Source organism: Pleurodeles waltl, chromosome 8 (genome assembly GCF_031143425.1).
Source record: "Pleurodeles waltl isolate 20211129_DDA chromosome 8, aPleWal1.hap1.20221129, whole genome shotgun sequence".
In the NCBI taxonomy this organism is placed as follows: domain Eukaryota; kingdom Metazoa; phylum Chordata; class Amphibia; order Caudata; family Salamandridae; genus Pleurodeles; species Pleurodeles waltl.
This window is the reverse complement of record NC_090447.1, coordinates 872684904-872707601: the sequence shown is the minus strand read 5'-3', so window position 1 is coordinate 872707601 and position 22698 is coordinate 872684904. Positions and strand designations below refer to the sequence as shown.

At 42.3% G+C, this 22698-nt stretch overlaps 1 protein-coding gene across 2 annotated transcripts in view; it reads right to left on the bottom strand.

Moving 5' to 3' along the window:
- The window catches only part of CLCN4 (chloride voltage-gated channel 4), a 223027-nt gene that overhangs the window by 158407 nt on the left and 41922 nt on the right, over nt 1-22698 (bottom strand). For both annotated transcript variants that reach the window (XM_069205155.1, XM_069205156.1), the window contains one exon: nt 17610-17761. In XM_069205155.1, the coding sequence (XP_069061256.1) occupies nt 17610-17761 (152 nt within the window). The remainder of the gene's footprint in view (nt 1-17609; nt 17762-22698) is intronic.

Sequence of the window (22698 nt, the reverse complement as noted above, 5' to 3'; positions counted from 1 at the left end):
TGGATGAGTGGGAGACTGCACAGTTACAAGGGAGAAGGGATAGGAGGAAAGACAGGTATTTAAGAAGTAAAGATGTGTATGGTAGAGACGAAGTAAAAGCGACAACTACAATTGGTTAACAAACTTCAATTTTTATTTTTCATTTCCTCACTTGTTTTCATTTTCTGAGCCCTATATTCCCTTTTTCAAATTCCTCAGCCATTTTAAGTCAGCTGAGAAAACAATGTTGGCTATCAGTACAGAAGTACTACTTTCTTCCCAAGCATATAACAAAAGAGATATTTTTCATCAGGCAATGTGGCATACACATCTTTATTTCAAATACCTTTTCTTACAATAGGAGTATGTTCAGTTTTATACTAACTGTTTGTATCAAATATACTCTTCTCATTCACACAGCTGGTGTCCATTGGATGGCTTTTATTAAATTCAAATTTAACAGTATATGTATATAGGTACTGAAATATTGAAGGCCATGATTTGAGTTCTAAAAGTGGTTTTACATTATTTGTCTACAAAAGAAACCACTGGCCAAGCTATGAAGCTTTACTGATCCCCCAGTTGATGACCATGTCTGTGGATATGATCAAGAGGAGTAGGCTACTAGTCACAACAAGAAAGGCTTTAATAATCTTATTGCATATGTCACATAAGACAACAAGCTTCTGTAGCCCACATAGGTCTTTCTCTTTGGTGAACTCAGGCTGCACAATTTTGTGCCCAATACACTGTTTCCTCTGCTTCACCTGATGACACTTTTGATTTTGAAAGACCAAGCTGGCTTGTGCAGGTGGCCTTTAACATCCAATATCATGAGAAGAGTGTCTGTCATTCACCTTGAGGGGAATTAGAATGTTAGCGTGAGCCTCCTAATATTGAAAGCTGAAAGAATGGGAGTGGGTCAGTACTATTGATTTACCTGCTGTATGCTCAGCCTTTCAAAAGAGTACTAACCAGCACAGTATCATTGTGAATATTTGAGATCTGCTGGGGGACTAAATACGGCTACCCCCATCCCAGCTACTGTTGTGATGGCAGCAGTACCTTTGGTATGCCTGTTAAAGGACATAGGGACATCAGATTTTACAGCCATTGCACTTTGATAAACTTGTATGCTTACAATACACTACTTTATATTAAACCTTCAGAGATTAAACTGCGTCCATTGGTCAAGGTAATAGCAACATTTGTTTGGTGCTCATGTCTGAAGGTAATTTGGAGAAAGACAGAGCTGATACCACTGACTAGCTGTGCAATTTAGGTGGGCAGAGATCTAGGCTTCCAGTATCGAGTAGACAAGTTTAAAAATGTGAGGGCATTTCTTATCCAAGAGGAGAAGATATTGCAGCAAAGGAATTAGGGTGACTTCAGCAATGAGCTGGCCTAAACATTATCTCTAATAGGCTATATTTATTTGCTGAATATGATGGTCCTCCCCAGAATCCTTCATCTCATCCTGAATTTTCTTCAGTAGCTGCCAGTTTCTCACTCAGCTTAGAGCTGGGTGTGTAAAGCTTGTTTGGTCAAATGCCTATTAAAATACTAAACACTAATTTAGCCATAAGGCAAGAGGGGGTGGTGGATTCCTGATTTGGACATTTACTACCTGGTTGTCCAGACCAGTCATATATCAGGTTGGTGCTCTGAGTTATAGATCCCTACTCATGACCGCGTCGAGAGAGTCCTGGCCACCTAGCATCAATAAATGGGATCACAGAGGGACCTAATAAAGAGAACTGAAAGGCGATATATGCATGGTAGATGGTCAGATGGGGATGGAGAAGGCTGGGGATGAAGCAGGGGCTGAAATTAACATATTAACCTTTACTGATATGTTTTACTAACCTGGGTGTTCCAATCATGACTGACCGAGGTTATAAACGCACCTGTACACTTAGAAACTGTTACAGGGAGAATACATATGTAAGGCCTGAGCAGGGCAAGAAATGGGAGAGCTAAATGTTCCTGAGGTATTCACTTCCTACAAGTTCAGGTATGCAATGTCTGTTCTGCTTGAGGGTTTTCTGGCTTAATCATATACCTTCATGCTGCCAGTTACATTTATATGTGTTCAACGTAATGTTGAATTTTTTCCGCACTCTATGAAGCTGCAATAAATAAATGATAAGACTTCAAGAGAAAGAACAAGTAAGCCAACTGGGAACTAGAGATGGTTTCTGAAATTCCAGTTGTAGACTGGCACTCTATTTGTAGTGGAAGAAATAGGTGTACAGACACAAATTACCTAACTTCCACTTTTCACACCATGTCCCTCATTACAAGTTAAGGGGTAAATTCTGATCCCTGGGCAATCACAGTTTTTGAAACTCGCAGTTTTCCTTAGACAAATTCAGTGACATTTATCATGGGGAAAAAAGGCATTACATGTTATGCCTCATTTTCCTTTTAAAACTCAGAATATTACGTACTTTACTCATTGGTAAACAACTCACTCTGGCATAACGGTATTTAATAGGTATAACAAATACCTCACCCTACTCCAACAAACTCCTAATAAGGGCCCAATAATACTATATTCCAAAAAACTGAACCATCTACATGAATGCTACAGAGTGCTATAACAGATGTCAACAAATGGAAGCAGCGGTGTGTGCATCCACCAATAAACACATTCCAACAAGATGTCCCTGAGCAGGGACAAAAAAGGCGTGGACTGATGTGACCAGGAGCCCACTTGTAGTGTTAGCGAAATGTACCAGACTAAGGGCCTGATTTAGAGTTTGGCGCACAGTTTACTCCGTCATATATGTGACAGATATCCCATCCACTGTAATACAATCTCCATTGGATAATATGGGATTGTAATATGGCGGATGGGATATCTGTCATGTTTGTGACGGAGTAACCCCCTCCGCCACACTCTAAATCAGGCCCTAATAGATAAATCCCATAGGCAATTCATTGGGATTAGCTTGCTGCTGACTATCCATTGGATCACATTGAAATTATTTATGTCCTCTTTGCTGATGATGAAAAACAGGTTACTTACTTGACTTGGCCAAATGTAGTAAACCGGACCAGCACATGGGACATATTGGCCCCTCTTTCATGAGTATTAAGTCTGCAGATGACAATGCAGTTCACTGAATTCAAAGATGCGTCCAGCTCTATGGGAGGGTTAAGTTAACACTGGGGGAAGATTTTACCAGGGGAACAGATAGTCTCTTCTGCATTAAGTTTACCAAAGCATGCCATTTGTATTTACATGCAAGGTGTTATTTGCAATGAAGAAAACTAAAGGTTAAAGCTTAGTTGTAGTTAGGGAAACTTATTGTCTCTATACAAACCATCCACCACCTTCAAATTAGTATAAATACAGGACCTCATTACACACTCTTTTTATGCTTGCTAACTAGATAACACTAACTATAACTCGCCACTCTACCATGCACTGTGTTATGACAGATAGTATCATGTGAGAAGTTGGTTATGAATGCTATGATTTCATATGCTATAAGTGATGTAGTATACAAGGGTATAAACAGTGCATGGAAAAGAGATGAGTTACAGTTAATGTAGTGTGGCAAGGTGACAAGACTGTGTTTGGAGGTGCGCAACTTACAGTGATTAAAAGTAATTTTTAATGTTTGTGTATTTTAAATTAGGTTTGTACAGAAGGAATACATAAAGGTGTTGTACAGTGGAGTGTCATTGACTTGAGTGTTACGAAATGGAGTGTGGAGGAGTGCAGTGTCATCAAGCATAGAGCACAGCAGAGTGTTGTAGGGTGTAGTGGCATAGAGAGGAGTTCAGTGGAATAGAGTGCTCTGTAGTTCAGTGTTGTCAAGTATTGGATTGTGCAGTAGAGTGGTGGAGAGTCTCGTACATTGGAGTATCATTATTTCTGAGATCACAGTGCATGGTAGAGTGGTGGGTTATAGTTAGTGTTCTCTGGCTAGTAAGCTGAAACGAGTGTGTAATAAGGTCCTATACTTATAGTAATTTGAAGGTGGTGAATAAATTGTAAATGAAAGTTATAACTTTAACTTTCGCATTTTTAAAGCTTATGTAGTTTAATTGTGGTTTGTATGTTTCCCTAACTTCAGAGTCTAGTGTCGCAAGTGAAGAGTTGTTCTTTGGAGTCTCACACAGTACAGTGGAGGAGAGTGTTGTAAAGTCTATTGTTGTAGACTGGAGTACTGTAGATTGGAGTTGAGCGGTTTAGAGAAAAGTAGCGTATCATACTGTGTAGTAAAGTGTTATTCAGTGTAGTGGCATAGAGTCTCATATAGTGGAGTCAAGTATCATAGACTGGAACAGCGAGCTGTACACTGGAATGGTGTGCTGAACAGTAGAGTAGGATGTTGCAGACTTTCAGAGAGAGGAGTAGGGGGTTGTAGAGTGGAGTAGGGTGAAGCAGAGTGTCATAGAGTGGAGCATCCTCAAGTGGAATGTCGCACAGTAGAGTGGAGGAGAATGCCACAGAGTGGTGGACCGTGTCATATAGTGGAGTGGCGTATCGTAGAGAGAAGTCAAGTGGCGGGTCATTGAGTGTCATACAGTGTAGTACAATGGCATATAGTGCATGGGCATAGAGTGGTGGCTTAGAGCGGAGTACAATGTTGTAAAGTGGAGTTGCAGTGTTGGACAGTGGCGTGGCACACAGTGAAGTATAAGACAGTAGGGCAGAGTTGGATAACGTGTAGTAGAGTGAAGGATAGTGGAGTGGAGAATGTTCAAGTGGGGTAAAGTAGAGTGCCTGTTGTAGACTATGGTGGCTTGGAGTGCAGTAGAGTGGAGTGTGTAGCATAAAGTCAAGCAAAGTGTCATAAATTGGAGTATTATGTTGTACAGGAGAGTGTAGTGGGGTGTTGTACAGTACTGGAAAGTAATGTAGACTACAGTACATAGAGTGGCATACAGTTTAGTTGATTTTTGTAGAGTGGAGTGGTGTACAGTACAGTACAGTATTGTACAGTGTGGTACAGTGGATTGGCATACAGTGTTATAGTGTACAATGGCATTGAGTGGCGTACAGTGGAGTAATAGAGTGCTGTACTGTGTTAGAGTAGAGTGGAGTAAAGTGGGGTGCACTGGCATACAAAGAGTTGCTTATAGTGCTTTACAGCAGACTAGAGTATCAGAGGAGAGTGGAATAGAGTTTTGTACAGTTGCAAAGAGTTAAGTAAAGTTTTGTACAGTGGGGTGACGGGGTATAGGCAGGAGTAAAGTGTCAGAGAGTGGAATACAGGGTAGTAGAGTCGAGCTGCATAGAGTACAGCAGGGTGTGAGAGTGCAGCTGTGTAGAGTGGATTATTGTATAGTAGCGCAGAGTAAGATAAAATCTTGTAGAGTAGAGTAGAGTGGAGTGGTGTAACTTAGTGTGGAGTACAGTACAAAAGAGTTTATTAGTGGGTCGTAGAGTGGCATGGAATGGAGTGTACTGGCGTAGCAGAGATCGTAAACTGTTATAAAATGGAGTGGGGTCATGTATAGAAGAGTGGAGTGCTGTGTCACATAGAAAAGTGTTGTATAGTGGAACATAATGTTTTACAGTGGCGTGTACTAGCATGGAGTGGAGTATAGACTTGGAGATTGGAATATATGGGGATAGAGTGGAGTAAAACGTTGTAGAATGCCATGAGGATTGGTAGACTTTTATAGAGTGGAGTTACAGAGAGGGTTGTATGATGGAACAACGCATGCACTTACAACGCATTCCTTTACAACACGGTAACTACAATGCATGGTCATTACCACGCATGCACTTACCACAAAATGTTTTTACAATGCATATGCTTTTACCACGAACATTTCGTAGTAAATATATATATATATATATATATATATATATATATATATATATATATGTAGGTGTGTTTGTGTGTGTGTGTGTGTATGTATATATAAACACACATACACAAACACACCTTTCCACCCAAAAACCCTACCTACTCTAAAAATTACCTTACCACCCCAAGACCCATACCCATCCTAAAAAATAAACACCCCTAACCACCCCAAAACCTAAAAATGCCCTGATTACCCCAAAACCCATACTCACCCTAAAACCTGAACACCCCTTACTACACCAAACCCCATACTCACCCTAAAACCTAAAGAAAAACCTTACCACACCAAAACCCATACCCACCCTAAAACCTAAAAATGCCCTTACCACCCCAAAACCCAAACCCACCCTAAAACCGTAAAATACTCTTACCAACCCAAAACCCATACCGACCCTAAAACCTAAAAAATGCCAATCACCACCCCAAAACCCATACCCATCCTAAAACCTAAAAATAACCTTACCACCCCAAAACCCATGCACACCCTAAAACCTAAAATGCCCTTACCACCCCAAAACCCATACCCACCCTAAAAACTAAACACCCCTTACCACCCCAAAACCCATAACCAACCTAAAAATGCCCCTACCACCTCAAAAAACATACCCACCCTAAAACCTAAACACCCCTTACCACCCCAAATCCCATACCCACACTAAAACCTAAAAATACCCTTGCCACCCCAAAACCCATACCCACCCTGAAACCTAAAAATTGCCTTACCACCCCAAAACCCAAACCCACCCTAAAAACAATAAAATGCCCTTACCACCCCAAAACCCAAAAGTGCCCTTACCACCTCAAAATCCATACCTACCCTAAAACCTAAAAATACCTTTACCACCCCAAAACCCATACCCACCCTAAAACCTAAAAATGCCTTTACCACCCCAAAACCCCATGCCCACCCTAAAATCTAAAAATGCCCATATATAAATATATATCCTTCAACCCCCTTAATACTTACCTGTACTTATCTTTAAAACCTTTACCACGCATATGACTTTACCATTCATGCCTTTACAATGAAATTCGTTGTAAAGGCATGCGTGGTATAGGTATATTCGTGGTAAAGGCATGCGTGGTAAAGCCATACGTGGTAAACGCATATGCGTTGTAAATGCATCGTTGTAAATGCATTTTGTTGCATTCACCGCAAAGTAAGTGATGTTTTCCTACAGAGAGTAAAGAAAAGTGTCATACAATGGAATGGTGTACAGTGCAGTGGCATATACACTATAGTGTTGTAGAGTGGATTACTGTAAAGTGGAGTAGCGTACACTGGAATACTGTACAGTGGTGTATATAAGAGGGGAGAGGCATAGAATGGAACACCATAGAGTGGAGGGGTGTACAGTGGAGTGGTATAGATAGGAGTAGGCTACAGTGGATTAGCATAGAGTGGGGTGGCATACACTGAGTGGTATAGCACTGAGTTGAATAAACTGTGATAAACTGGAGTGGCAACTCAAACAGTAGAGTAGAGCAAAGGTTGAAGTTGTGTACAACGTACAGCATAGAGTGGTCTTGTGTTCAAAGTAATAGCATAGAGTGGAGTGGCATAAAACAGAATTTGTACCGTGGAGTGGCGCAGAGTGTAATAGTGTATAGTGGAGTAGCATGCATTGTAGCGGCATATAATAGAGGGGTGTAGACTTGAGTAGCATACACTGGTGTGGGATAGAGTGCAATAGAATATAGTGAAGTGCCGTGCATTGGAGAGGGGTCCAAACTGATAGCATAGAAGGAAGTGCTGTAGAGTGAAGTGCCATACACTGGTTGCATATAGTTGAATAGTGTATAGCAGGGTGTCATACAGTGGAATAAAGTGCAGTGGAGTGTTGCAGAATGGAGTGGCATAGAGTGGAGTGGCGTACAGCAGAATGGCATAGAGTGGAACAGCATATGGCAGAGTAGCACCCAGAGAGTGGCACAGAGTGGAGTACAGTGGCACTGCGTACAGTGTAATAGCGTAGAGTGGAGTGGCACAGAGTGGAGTCTCGTACAGTGGAGAGGCATAGAGTGGTGTGACATAGAGAGGAATAGCATATAGCAGAGTGGCTACAGTGGGGTATGGATGTATGTTAAATTTAGCAGCAATGTAGATTATGGTGTGCAAACTAACGAAAAACAAATGAATTGCTCTGCCATGCGTTTCTCCAGATTTACCAATCAATGCAGGGCCAGGCATGGTGGCCTTGTGATCCTTTGTGAATCTGACTTAAGCATTGCATTGCCAATGGAACACCATGAGTGATGTAAGGGTACCACAGTCCAATAATACATTTAGGTCTTAGTTATATTTTGGGTCATGGTATACTGTGATAACTTCGCAATATACTGTGGTACATGGTGATCACAAGCGAGTATATAATTGGGAAATGGCTGTTTATAGAGAATGAAAAGGAAGCCATAATGGTTTTACTACACATTGTGTTCAGTGTTAGGGCCTTGGATATATGTAAGTAGTAGGTCCCTACTTTTTACCACTTTACGTAAGTGGTGATCGGGAGAGAAATGTGTATATATTTATTGTATATTTTTAAATCGGTTTACGACCATATACAGTGGTAGGTTAACAAAATGTTGTGAAATTCCACTAAAGTACCACAGTGACAGATATCACTATGATTAAATACCATGTAACTTAAAAAATACTGACCCTACTCATCTATATAACCCAAAATGCATAATCTCTGCATCATAATGTATAATCCCGCCAAATTTCATGCAAATCCAGTCAGCCATTTTCACACTACGTCAAATAATATAGCCTATGGAAAATGCGTTGGTGGAAAAACGCATTTTGACACCCCCTTTTATCTCTGCACTCCCTTAAGGATTCAGCACAAGAAAATACATCATCTGAAAATGTAGAGAATGCTGTACATCTGCAAGTTTTGTGGTGATTCGTCAAATGGTCAGAAAGTTATCAGGGCACTAATAGCCAAGAAATTCCTACCCTTGGGAATACTAACTATAACTACAGGGTGGCAATCAGAGGTAATGTTATTTCTTTCTTTTTATCTATTGTATTTGTTATGTGGTTGCTTATTGTTTACATAATTATGTGACAATAAATGTGTCTTTTAGTTGGTCATGTGGTAATTCTGAAACTTTACATTGCAGTCTAGTTTATGTTTTATGCTTAATTGCTACTTTTAGTAGGATTGTGCTACATATGTAGACCAAAGAAAATGAAAGCCAATCATTGTTGTAATAAAAATTATGATTATTTGTGTTCCTAATAGCAAATTATCATGTCCTCCATATAGTAATTTATGTAGCTCACTGCTTACTCACTTTTCCATTTTGGTGCCCCAAAGTATATAAGGGAGATGTTTTTTGTGTGAATTGTTGGGCACAGTTTTATTTTGTGAGCTAGAGAGCACGCAAAGAAAATTCATGTAGAGTAAGACGTATTGTATTTGTTATGCATTTGCATATAGATTTCCATGTGACCCTAAATGGGTCTTTCAGTTGTTCATGTAGTAAATCTGAAACTTTAAATATGCAGTCTAGTTTATTTTTTGTGCTTCCTAGCTTCATTTTTTGTATGAGTTTGCTACATATGAAGACCAAAGAAAATGAAAAGCAATCATTGTTACTGTTATGAAAACTGAGCTTATTTTTTTTTTCCTAATGACCAATTATCATGTCCTCCAAATAGTAGTTTGTGCGGCTCACTTCCTGGCCAATTTTTCATTTTGTTGCACAGGGGTGCATAAGAAAGATGTTTTTTATTGGTTTGTTGGGCACAGAATTATTTAGTGAGCCAGAGAGCTTGCAAAGAATACTTAAAAGAGATTAAGATGAATTCTAGTTGTTATATATTTGTTTATAGATTTCCATTAGCATGTGACTATAGATAGGTCTTTCAGTTGTTCACGTAGTAAATCCAAAACATTACATATGCAGTCTAGTTTATTTGTTGGGCTTCCTTGCTACTTTTAGTAGTATTGTGCTACAAGATATCACTCAGGGGTGTGGAACGTAATACAATAGCTACTTGTCCATGGGACAGGTTGCTTCATAAATCTACATGTCCTGTTACAAAATCCACTTGTCCCTTTGGTGCCATGTAGTGTGGCAACAAACCATGGCAACAATCTCATTATATAAGGGCTCTGATAATAGCCTCTATGATATGCCAGGGCTCATACTATAGTAAGGTTTGAATGGAAGCAAATCTCTTATTTTGCCACCTGTTCAATACTGAGGCTGTGGTAGTAGTAAGCAATAGTTCCAGGTTTGGAATGCCCTTTTGGGTCTGTGCAAACCTTCAAACTTGCATGTTTTAGGTGTATTACCAGCTCTTCTTTAATTGTTTTCCATTGTAAGAAAGCTTGGACATTTATTCCTGACAGATGGGGAAAAAAGTAATTGGAGAGAAGTGAACTTGTAAACATTCAACAGATTTTTGCATGAGCAGTTCTAGGCATACATATTTGCTTGAGCTAAAGTGTAGTTCAAACATATTTTCCAGAAATATCATTTCCTGGCCTACGTCTGTAATTTCTTGGTATTTCACAAGTTGTAAATCTGCACTAATACAAGGACATATACCATGGGTGCGCTTTTGTGACTTGGGCCTCTAATTACGTCTGGAATTAACCGAGACCATTTGTTTTTATTACAATTCTGTCTCTCTCTCTCTCTCACTTTCTCTTCTGTCCATTGGCTGGCTTCACTTTAAATGACAGCATTGTGCTCTTTCCCAAGGAGCTTATCAGCACACAAAGAAGATTTGTTCAATACAGTAACTACTGTGGCGATATGTGCTTTTTTGAGACCAAAAAATACTTTTGATTTTGCCAATGTTTATTATAATAGTGAAGGTCCGGCAGCTCCCATAGCAATACAGTTTTACAAAAACCATGCCAAAACAAGACACGCATTAACAAAATCAAAAAGATGACAACCAATGTTAAACCTACTGACTTTGACAATGCTTGTTTATTTTCAAATTTCCCATAATCTTGTTGAAACTGGTTACACTGATTTTTCCTTTATGGAAATATAATTTTTTGAAAAATTACTAGCATGCATAAACACATTTTACTAAATGACGCTTCAAAGAAATTGTACCTAAAATTTCACAGCAGCTTAGCAAAACTTTTTTTTTCCTCCTTGCATTTTTTAATGAACTTTTGATTTTTAAATCAAAGAATCCTCAATATTGGTTTCTAATCACAGCATTCTAGGAGCAATATATGTAGCCTCATATTGTTCAACTTTGCAAACGTGTACACACTTTTATACTGGAACTACTATCAGTAGTGCTGTCTGCGTTTAGTACATGTCCTTAGCGCACACTCACTCTAATAAGAAACGCTTTGCATTAATGAACCATAAATACAAGAGGGAACAGCATTAACATATGGACACAAATGTTACCTTTACCGTAGACAATGCCCTTCCCTGATCCATAATGTGGTACAGTAAACTGGCAGCCAAAAGGTTTGTGCTGCTGGGGGTTGGGACAAAATAAATATGAAAATGTGTTGCCCTTAACCCCAAACAATATGTCCTGGGCATCGGGTTATAAGAATTCCACACCACTGTATCACTAAGTTGAAAAATTGTATAACTTGAGAAATACTTACTCTATTTACCAACCAAACCCAAAAGAATCATCTATGCATCCTCATACCAAATATCTAATGCTGTCAAATTTCAGCAAAATCCGACTAGCCATTTTTGCACTATGTGAAATCCAAAAGCCTACATAAAATGCATTGGATTTCAAGCCTGTTTTGGGACATCCTCTTTTCTTTGCACATCGCTGACCAAACACCACAAAACTTTCAGTACTCTGACAATGAAACAGGGGCAGCAGGTCAGCAAACTTTGCAAACATTTGTCAAACAGGTGCAAAGCTATTAAGGGACAAAAATCCAAAAAATAACTCCATCTCTGGTCAGCCAAACTAGTCACTCAGTAATATTACCCAGCCAGTAGGTAATTATAGTTAGGACCAACTTTTCCCACAGACAGAGAATTTTTTGTTTTGCTAATTACTGGCACCTTTTGATGAATCTTCAAGATGTTTTCTAAACTAATACGGCAGTTAGTTCAGCTGCTGTCTTTAAAGTTGTGGGGTGATTCGTCAAGCGAGGGCCAAGAAAAGGAGGAGTCCCAAAACGCTTTTCCCCTATGTAATGGCTATAGGGGTTTTGCAGTTTTTAGACACAACTACAGCCCAAACTGCTGAATGGAATTAAACCACATTTGGCAGAAAGCTCGGTCTTGGTCAAGAAAGAGTGTTTTTAGTTATCTGGTGTGAATCTGTTCAGTAGTTTTGGAGTTCTTAAAGGGAAAAGAACATTTTATATCTAGGGACATGAATCCTCTGTAGACCTACTTGTGGAGGAACCACGGATCTGAACCCAAAAGCAAGACCCTGATTGGTTGGCCGTGACCTGAAAGGAAAGTTGCGGCCACCATTTTGTTTTTGGGCTGGGTCCCAGGGAGAAAACATGAATAAAAACTCACTTAAGGGCTTGGGATAGAGGTATTCTGACCCCACAGGACACATGGAGAGGTCCCTGAGGGACCCCTCCCATGGGCAAGAAATTGCCCAATTCATTTTTTTGAACCTAATCGAGGATCCACGGATCAACCGCGGGGCTCAACGCAGCCCCCAGTATAACTTCACGATGACTCAGCAGATCCTAAAAAAAAAAAATTACACCCACTCAGACAGCAAACCCCTGCAGCTCACAGCCAAAGGCCATGTGTAGCTTGGGGTTGGGTGTATGAGTGTGGGAGGGGGCTGATTTTGGCCCCCGGGTCCCCATCCCAGGGGCTGGGCGCTAAATACAAAGGAGGAGGGGGGCATGCCGCCCCATCCACAGGCGATTTCAGCTTCTAGGATACCATGGGGTTGGGTGCATGTGTCTGAGAGGGAGACTGATATTGGCCCCAGGGTCCCCATCCCCGGAGGCTAGATGCTAAATACAAAGCGGGAGGGTAGCATACAGCCCCCATCCACAGGCGATTTCGGCCTCTAGGACACCATCTCCAGGGGCCTGGCAGCTAAAGTGGGAGGGGGCATGCGGCCACGGTCCCCATCCACTTTCAGCCACAGGGACCTCATCCCCCGGGGCCCAGCTGTAATAACAAAGTGGGAGGGAGCATGCAGCCCCCCTCCCTGGGCCAATTATGAGCCTGGGAACCCCATCCCACAGGGAGCGAATGTGCATAAAATAGAGAGGGGGCACCCCTCTCTGAGCCATTAATGGCCGTGGGACCTTATCCCCCAGTGCAGTCTCATGCTAAGTCTCAAGGTGCCCACCCCGGTGACATAGCGGTTTCCCTGCCCGGACTGGCATGGGCAGGGAAATTTGTGTTTGCTCAGTGACGGATATCACATCCACCAAAATCTCAAACCCATAGAATATAATGGTATTTAGATTTCGGCAGACAGGATATCAGTCATAGCAGTGATGGAGTAACCTGTCCACCGAGTTCTAAATCAGGCCCTAAGTCCGCTCCCAGCAGGCAGAAGCCTGAAAAATGCTTCCACCTACAGGGAATGGACTTTTCATATCCTTCCCTGCCTACAGTGAAGCAGGCTGGGAAACAGATGAAAAGACTGCTCCCGTCCGGAGGAAGCAGCATTTTAGCTCCCTGCAGCAGGAGTAATGCTGGCTCTTTCTGGAGGCAGGGAGCTGGCTGGGGAAGCAGGGGCCTTGCGGCTCCCACCGGTGTCCCCCAACCATATTGTGGTGAGTGCCCTGAGTGGGCAACAGAGCTCCCATCTTTTAATGGCTGGGCCCCGAAATATGGCCCAGGGAGGGGAGCTGCGTGCCCCTCCCTGATATACGGTGGGCACCGGGGAATAAGGTCCCCTGGGCAAAAAACAGCCCGTGGAGAGGGATCCACACACCCCTCCCCTAAACAAATTGCACCAGGCCTGTGGATGGGGTCCTTTAGTAAAAAAATAAGCAAAGCAGGATATGTGCCCCTTCCCACAAAATGTGCTGGGCCCCAGGTGATAGAGTCCCCGAAGGCCAAAATGGTCCTAGGAATGGGGGCCATGTGCCCCCCTGACAAATGTTGCCGGGCCCCAGTACGTAGAAATTCCCTGGAAAAGAAATGTTACAGGGACGTTATAGTTAGAAAAAATAATTTTAAAAACCTGAGCAATTGCCTAAAATAACAAACGCTACAGAGACACTATAGTTAGGTCCAGATTTTGCACACAAAAAAACACAGAACTTCAGCTGCTATAGTTATAGTTATCTCAAGTAACTATACCTCATGCACTAAGATAAATATAAATTACCCCACATATCACATCACTCGTGACATCTTTGATGACATCATTGATAATATCACTACAATATTTCCTGTAAAATTAGTGATGAGAAACTGTGAGAAACTGAGCATGACGGTGCACGAGTTATAGTAACCTTTGGTTTTTTCAGTGAATATATATATATTTATTTATATGAGAGGATACATAACTGGTAAACTGCAATAAGTCATCAAAGAGATCTGGTGACACTATAAACCATGAGGCCAAGGCCAAGTGGTATATAAATAAACTTTTTATAATAGGGCTTAGCCTATGGATTTGAATCTATATTTATTTTGGGTATTGTGATAACAACTGCAATTATTTTTCCAGAGTTTAAGAAGCACAAGAATCAATACGTAGTGTATCACTCATATGTAATATACTAACAAGAAAGAAACACGTAATAAATTAAATTGTATTACAAAGACATGTCAAGTGCAGCTCTTAAAAAGCTTCATTGCGAAACATCATCTCTTTTCTAACTTCCCTGCCAATCAATATTCAAGCCTATTGGCCTGGCAGTCGTGAATGACTGCACTGAGATTCATTAAAACAATTTGTATGTATTGTATTTAACTGCATGATAAGGAGCGCACAAAAGGAGAAGATGGAAGTGTACATTTTATAAAAAAGTGCACGTCCATTAGAAAGAGCAATCAAATTCCCCTCTTGTCTTTCATCATCACCCAAAAATGTTTTTGCTATATGTTACCTGTTCATATAGTGACTTTGGGCCAGATGTAGGTAGAAGCCAAATTGCGACTTGCAATTTGCGAGTCCGTGCGACTCGCAAATTGCAACTTGCAATTTGGTATGCAGAAAGGTGTTTCAGACACCTTCTGCAACTCGCAATGGGGTCGCAAAGACCCACCTCATTAATATTAATGAGGTGGGTCGCAGTTTGCAACCCTATTGCGAGTATGGGCACTCACGGGGATGGTGGCCTGCTGGAGACAGCAGACCACCATGTCCGTGACTGCTCTTTAATAAAGCAGTTTTTTTTTCTAAGTGCAGCCCGTTTTCCTTAAAGGAAAACGAGCTGCAGTTTGAAAAAAAACCGAAACCTTTAGTTTCGGATTTTTCAGGGCAGGTAGTGGTCCATTGGACCACCGCCTGCTCTGAAAAAATATTTTCTATTCCAGTCACGAAGGGGAAGGGGTCCCATGGGGACCTCTTCCCATTAGCGGCTGGGTTACCATCCACTTCAAGTGGATGGTAACTGCGATTCCATTTGCATAGCATTGCGAGTCGCAAATAGGAAGGGAACACCCCTTCCTATTTTCGAGTCGGAAATGCATTTTGCGAGTCGGATCCGACTCGCAAAATGCATTTCTACATAGCAAAGAGGCATTTGCGCCTCGCAGACGGCGATTTTCGCTATTTGCGAGGCACAATCTCTTTGCTACATCTGGCCCTAAGTATTTAATCACACCAGTTCACTGGCAGTTGAGAAATGGCAGCAGTGCTGCAGGGCTTGCCATTTCGTCGGGGGATTGAGAGAGGGCCCTACTGGAATGATATACTTTTTATGTGTTCAGTGAAATATTCGTTTGTTGCTAGAATTATCTTTTATCTTCATTGCATTCTTCAATTCTATACTATGAATCTCACTAGGATATTTCTGTTGCACGCGTTCCTGTCTCCTTCCCATACTATACAAAAATCTGATCTCCTCTATTAAATCATGCCTGGGATTTACTTTGCTGACTTCTTTTTAGTGTTATTAGTGGAGCCAAATCCTCCACAAATGCTAAAAGAATGTTGTTATACCAGTCCTTGCTATACACTGTCAAACAGCTTTCTTCTCAGCAATGTCTACTGGGGATGTTAAACCGCTCCTTGCAACTCCCTGTGTCACCCCTCTCTCTCCATCAAAAGCTGTGCTTCATTATGCAGCCCATCTGATTTTCATCAGTCACAAATAGGAAATCATTGCTGCTCTTCTGACTTCACTGGCTGACACTACACTACCTGACTTTCCTCAAAATTCCTTGTATGATTTATAAATTTGTACTTAGACAACCATCCTATTTGGTGAGCAAATTGCACGTCTCTGCTGGGCCAGACTGACCAAGACCAGTTCTCTACTGTGCCTATGCAGTTTAAGCTTGTGCAGGGCCAACCCCTCTAGTTAGGCTTTCCCTTGTTCCTTACTTTGCATATGTAACACTCTTCCTCCTACCAGTAAATGCAGGGTATGTCTGGTGCACAGGTATTATTCGTGCAGCAGCTGCAGTGTCTCTGGGGCCCGGGTATGGGAGGAGCCTTCTATCATCCAGTCATGGCTGTCTTTTAATAAGCAACTGAAGTGCAGGGAACTCATTTTTCTTTCCTCCATTCGGGCCTTAAACATCTCCACTATGCCTCTGGTTTCTGACATCCACATTCCCAAGAATTTCAGGATTATGTAAAATATTTCGAAAGAAGAAGTACTGCAAACTCAATCATGTCTAGGTTAGAGAGGTATCCAATGGTTAAAAAGAAGAAAGAAGAGCAGAAGAACTTAATAGTCCTTCCATTTATCTAAAAACAGGGAAAGAATGGAGAAGCAACATATTTCAAGAAACCAGAGTCTAACACTTAGATGAAGGATTCTTAAGCAAACAAAGATCAGCGGATTGAAGGCTTATCATTGGCACACAAAAACTATACTCTTTGAGAGAGCCCTGGGCCACCACATGGACATTTGAGTTTACAGATTCTGTCTTTCGCGACCAACCATTAAAAAATTGCATAGTGCAAACGTAATCAGAACTAGTTCATTTTTAATTCTAAACCAAGCGTAGGCTGGAACTTGTGGGGCCTCTGCACTTTCTTTAAGGTACAGATTATGAGGAGGGATATTCTCTCACTGTGAATAGGTACAGGGTTCCTCTATTTTTAAATATTGAAGAAAAGGTCAAATGAATGTTTATGTGCTAAACGTGACTGTATAGGTCATAGAGCATACCAACATGTTGCCCATCCTTCTTGTGAAGTTGCCCTTGTAGCACTCAAGCGATACGTTTGTTTCTGTGAGGTATGAGATATTTAGCAGCTAAGGCTTCTTTACGCCCATGTCATTTCATTATGTTTCTGTTTCACTATACCCGAAGGTGCAATCAGTAATGACAAGTTAAGCAACCTATATTATTAGAGTAAGAGTTAATACATTTTCTCTCCATTATCCTTGCAAGGGGAAACTGCTAATGAGACAAGATGTGAAGGTTCTTTAAAGTGCCCTTATGCATTGCGCCTGTGGGGAGAAATGATCATATAAAAAAGCACATCATGAGCTCATGGATCTAATAACACAAATGATATAGGAAAATATTCAGTTACATCAGACGTGGTACTTTTTCATGGTCAAATATTGAATGATAAAAGATTTAAAAATAAATAATTGCGAATTAGCAAAGTAAATATTTCGGAGTGCTCGTCATTTTAGTTTTATGCAAGTATGAGGGTGTACTCTAAACTACATCGTAGTACATTGCATTATAGAAACATACCTTTCTATGTCTGTCTGTGTCACGCGATTTTTCTCTTAACCAATCAATAGTGTGAAAATCTTCATATGTTCCAACATCGGGTAAAGGCTCATCCAGGAAATCCATCAGATTGCTCGAGCCATTCATCTCCCCTGCATTACCCGTGTTGGTATCTTTAAGACAAAAAGTTCAAAAATATGAATTAATATCAAATTCAATTTTACTTCAGAAAATTAATAAGAATCTAAAATAATTTTATACAACTTCTTTCTCAGACAAAATTAATATTGAAAAAATAATGTAGCAAGGCAACAAACTGAACCTGCTAACTTAAAAAAAATGACGCTGTAGAGAGCTAAAACTAATATGCTAACATCGATTTGCTGGCCCCTACACTGTAGAACTCACCACCTGGTCTCGAAAACTGCTAAAATATATTTTTGCTCATAATCCCTCAACGCACCGAACACTAATCCAGCATCAATCCTGTTCAAACTCCGAAGACTCACCAAACACCTCCACATTTTATGTCCTTCGCACCAGCACCTCTTTTACATATCTAAGATACACTGTTTCTGAAAGTAAGACAATATCTGAGATTTTTTCACCTGATGCTTCACGTAATAAATCTACAGGGCAAGTTGATGGTTCCTTTATTTATTTTTTATTCTTAGCTTATTTTTCCAGGGGCATCACAGCACCTTTTCTTACTGATCACTTTTAACAATGGGTGCACCCTGTCCAATGTTATATTAGCCATTACTGACAACACCCCTCTCTATTGTGTTTCTTGTTTTACTTGGTGGCCTTTTTCTAACTCATCCTTACATGTTAGCTGATTTTTATTTTTTGGAAATCGAAATTATCTGTTAACTTGATTTCATGTATTTGCCACTAAGGGATTCCATTGCTGCCCTAACACTATACTGAAAAGTGTAAAGCTTAGAACGTATACATCAGTGGAACATACACTTCGTATAACAAAGGGCAGGTTAGCACTTGAATGGCCTAAGACTGAAATAGGTGCGTTTTCTCCATCCCTTCTGTCCAAAACAAATATTTTTTATCATTTCAAACTCATAACTTTTTCAGCTGTTTATGGTTATGGCTATTTATTTAGCTTAAGTTTATATCCAGTGCTATATTCTTTTGTAGCACGGAATGGTGGAATATTTGTTTAAAAGACTCCGTCGATTCAGGTCAGAATTACGTAGCAAACATATGCAGTAATATTACGGTAAATATGATATGCAATTTGAAAGCTCAGTTGATGGCGTGGGAAAGTAGAAGCTTCTTAGTGTTGGTGGCACAGCAGCAGTACATAAACTTTCAAGGTGGTGTAACCAAAAGATGCACATTCCATGTGACACCCCGAACACACACACACATACAAACACAGTCTTTTTCTTTCTCTCTCTCTCTCTCACTCTCTCTCTCTTTCTTTCTTTCTTTTCTTGGAGGACCTGGGTAATGGAGAAAGATGTGTACCGTGGAGGAATTCAGGCAGTGCATCAGGTGATTTAGGCGGCGTACTGGGGCACAATGGCGTGAAGAGTGACAAAGTGCAGAGCACAGTACTAACAGATGCTGTAGAGTGTGAAAACTTTGAACATCACTCAGAATAAGCAAAGCCCACTTGTTAGCTAGGAAAATGATGGGCACGCTGAGTCGATCCATATGTTCAAGTACAGCAAGAACAAATAAACATGTACAAATAAGGTTCAGATGGGGGATACGTATGAGAAATTAAGATATGCGTGTTTAAACAAACAATATGCAAAGCACCTCCCGGTTTAATGTTCAATTAATGCCTTGACTCACTGAAGGGAGTGGGAAAATTGAGGGGGCATGGATAGGGAGTAAGAGGTCTGGCAGGGCTAGACAGTCGGTGCCTGGGACATGTTGGAGACCCAGACCTTATTCAATTAATTCTAGAGCAACCCAATTGTTAGACCTGGCAACTTTTGGCATGGTTTCCATGGGTGACAGTGAAATGATACAGAGAACCCTCAGGCCTGACAATAATAAGTGTAGGCAGTGGGCTACTATCAATGGGCATAGGGTGGGAGCTCTGAGAGACACAAGAGCCAGTATGACAACCGTCCGGTGCTATCTGGTGTCTTCAGAGCAGGTAGTCCCTAATATGGTCCACCAAGTTGTTGCTGTGGACAACCGTGAAGCCAATGTTTGGTGGTTCAGGTTCCCTTTGAATGAGGGGGTGGTCTCAGGTTCACTGAGGGTAGTTGTGAGTCCATCCATGCCTGTGGATTGTCTGCTGGGCAATAACCTGGAGTATACTGCCTGGAAGGAGGAGGAGCTCAGGTCACACTTGGAAATGTTGGGGTTGCCTGAATGGGTGTGCATGACCACACGGTCCACAGCAGGATGCGAGGGTGGTCAGAAGGACCTGAACCCTGAAAGAGTGGTCCAGGTATCTGTCAAGAAGAGGAAGGGCAATAGGACTAGGAAACCCCCTACTGAAATTCCCATGGTCTGGGAGGAGGCTGGCCTTGAGGAGGACGACCGAGAACCTACAGGGGAAGATGTGGCCGAACTGGGGAACCTGCCTGAGCTCACCAATTGGCAGCAGGAATGAGATCCCTCCAGGGAGGAGTTCTGCACAGTGCAGGAGGAGTGCCCTACTCTTGTGGGTTTTCGGCAGCAGGCTGAGGCCCAAGCAGCTGGTGACGCCTCTGGTAATCACCTGATGTATTGGAAGAATGGTCTCCTGTATAATGAGCCTAAGGCTCTTGAACCTGGAGCAGCCTGTGTGCTGGTGGTACCCCAGTGCTTTTGGTGGCACCCCAGGGCTTCTGGCTTATGATGTGCCACTAGAAGGTCGTTTGGGTCAGCTTGTCAACCACTTTTATTGGCCTCAATTGAGGAAGACATAAGATACGTTCTACAGGTCCTGTTCCATCTGCCAGGCGAGTGGCAAGTCAGGGGGGGAATGCAATGCCCCCTTTCCATTCCTTTCCTACCATGAACACCCCTTTTGAGCAGGTGGGCATTGACATTGTGGGGCCTCTGAATCCCAAGACAGCAATGGGCAACATGTTTGTCCTGGTCTTGGTGGACCATGCCAACCGGTACCCAGAGACTATCCCTCTGAGGGCAGTAACTGCACTCCCAGTGGTCAGGGCACTGATGGGGATCTTTACCCAAGTGGGTTTCCCCAAGGAAGTGGTTTCCAACTCCAGTACCAACTTCATGTCCTTGTACATGAAGGCTATGTGGAAGGCCTGTGGGGAAACTTACACGTTATCTACACCTTACCAACCCCAAACCTAAGGGGTTGGTTGAGAGATTCAACTATACCCTGAAAGCCATGATAATGTGACTACCCAAACCCATAAGGCATAAGTGGAACGTCCTCCTACCATGTCTGCTATTTGCCTACAGCAAGGTACCACAGAAGGGGGTTGGCTTCAGCCCTTTTGAACGTCTTTATGTGCACCCTGTGAGAGGACCTTTATGTTTGGTGAAGAAGGGCTGGGAGCAGGCTCCAAGGAAGCCACCCCAGGATGTATTTAGCTACATGTTGGCCTTCCGCAACCAGACAGCCCGCTTCAGGAAACTAGCACAGGAGAATCTGGAGGCAAGCAGGGAGGACATGAAATGTTTTTACAACCAGAATAACACTCTGGTTGAGTTTCAGCCTGGTCAAAAGGTGTGGGAGGTGGTGCCAGTGGAGCCCCATGCTCTGCAAGACTGCTGGTTGGACCCATTTGAGGTGAAGGAGAGCAAGAGTGATGTCACCTACCTGGTGTACATGCAGACTCCTAGGAACCCTTTGATGGTTCTGCATGTGAACCGCCTCAAGTCACACTTTGAGAAGTCTGAGTTGGCCATGCTCTTGGTCACTGGTGATGGGGTGGAAGAGGAGAGTGACCCTCTCTCCGACCTCCTATATTCTAAAAAGCAGGATGAGTTAGTAGAGGGTGTGAGACTCTCCCCTACTGTGATCCTAGATCAGCCGAGAGACTGTTGCCAGTTGCTGGCATAATCTGCAACTCTGTTCTCACTCACTCCAGGGATCAACCATCGGTGCAACCATGTTATAGACACTGGGGATATCCTGCCTGTGAAGCACAAAAATATAGGTTGTCGATAAAGTGAGAGCTAGCATCAAGGAGGAGGAGGTTGCCAAAATGCTAGAGCTTGGGATTAATGAGCACTCAGCAGTCCTTGGTCCAGTCCAGTGGTTCTCCACACAAAGGCTGCCCCATCCAGTGCCACACCAGAACTCAACTTCTGTGAGGACTACCAGGGCTCAATGCGGTCACTAAGACTGACGCAGACCTCATCCCCGAGCTGATGATTTAATTTATTGGCTTGGAGCTGCCAAGTTCCTCAGTATGTTTCTTTTAATGTCTGGATACTGGCAGATTGCCTTGACTGAGGGGACAAAAAAGCGGTCAGCGTTTTCAACACCAGAAGGGCACTACCAGTTCCATGCCATGCCTTTTGGGTTGAAGAACATCCCTGCCATCTTCCAGAGGATGGTCCACCAGGCCCTTGCTGGGTTGAAGAACGTCAGTGCCACCTACCTTGACGACACTGCAGTCTTCAGCTCCAGTTGGGAGGACCATTTGTACTACCTCCAGAAAGTGCTGAGGGCCGTGCAGACTAAGGGTCTCACTATCAAGGCCAGTAAGTGCCAGATAGGGCAGGGCGCTGTGGTGTACTTGGGACACCAAGTAGGTGGCGGCAAGGTGAACCACTTGCAACCCAAAATTGACACCAATCTGGATTAGGACCCCCCCAAGACCTATACAGGAGACTTGTCAAGGGTTATGGCACCATTGCTGCCTCACTTTACAGAGCTGATGTCCAAGAAGCAGTTGTGTCTGGTGATCTGGATTGAAGCGTGCAACCCACTTTTGACACCCTGAAGAATGCCATGTGTAGAGCACCCATGCTCTAGGTCGCTGACTTCTCTCAAGAATTTGTGGTGCAGACTGATGCCCCAGAGCATGGCGTGGGAGACGTTCTTTCACAGCTAAACGAAGAAGGCCTGGCTTAACCTTTAGCCTTCATTAGTAGGAGGTTAGTTCCCAAGGAACAGAGGTGGGCGCAATAGAACGGGAATCTTTTGCTGTGGTCTAGG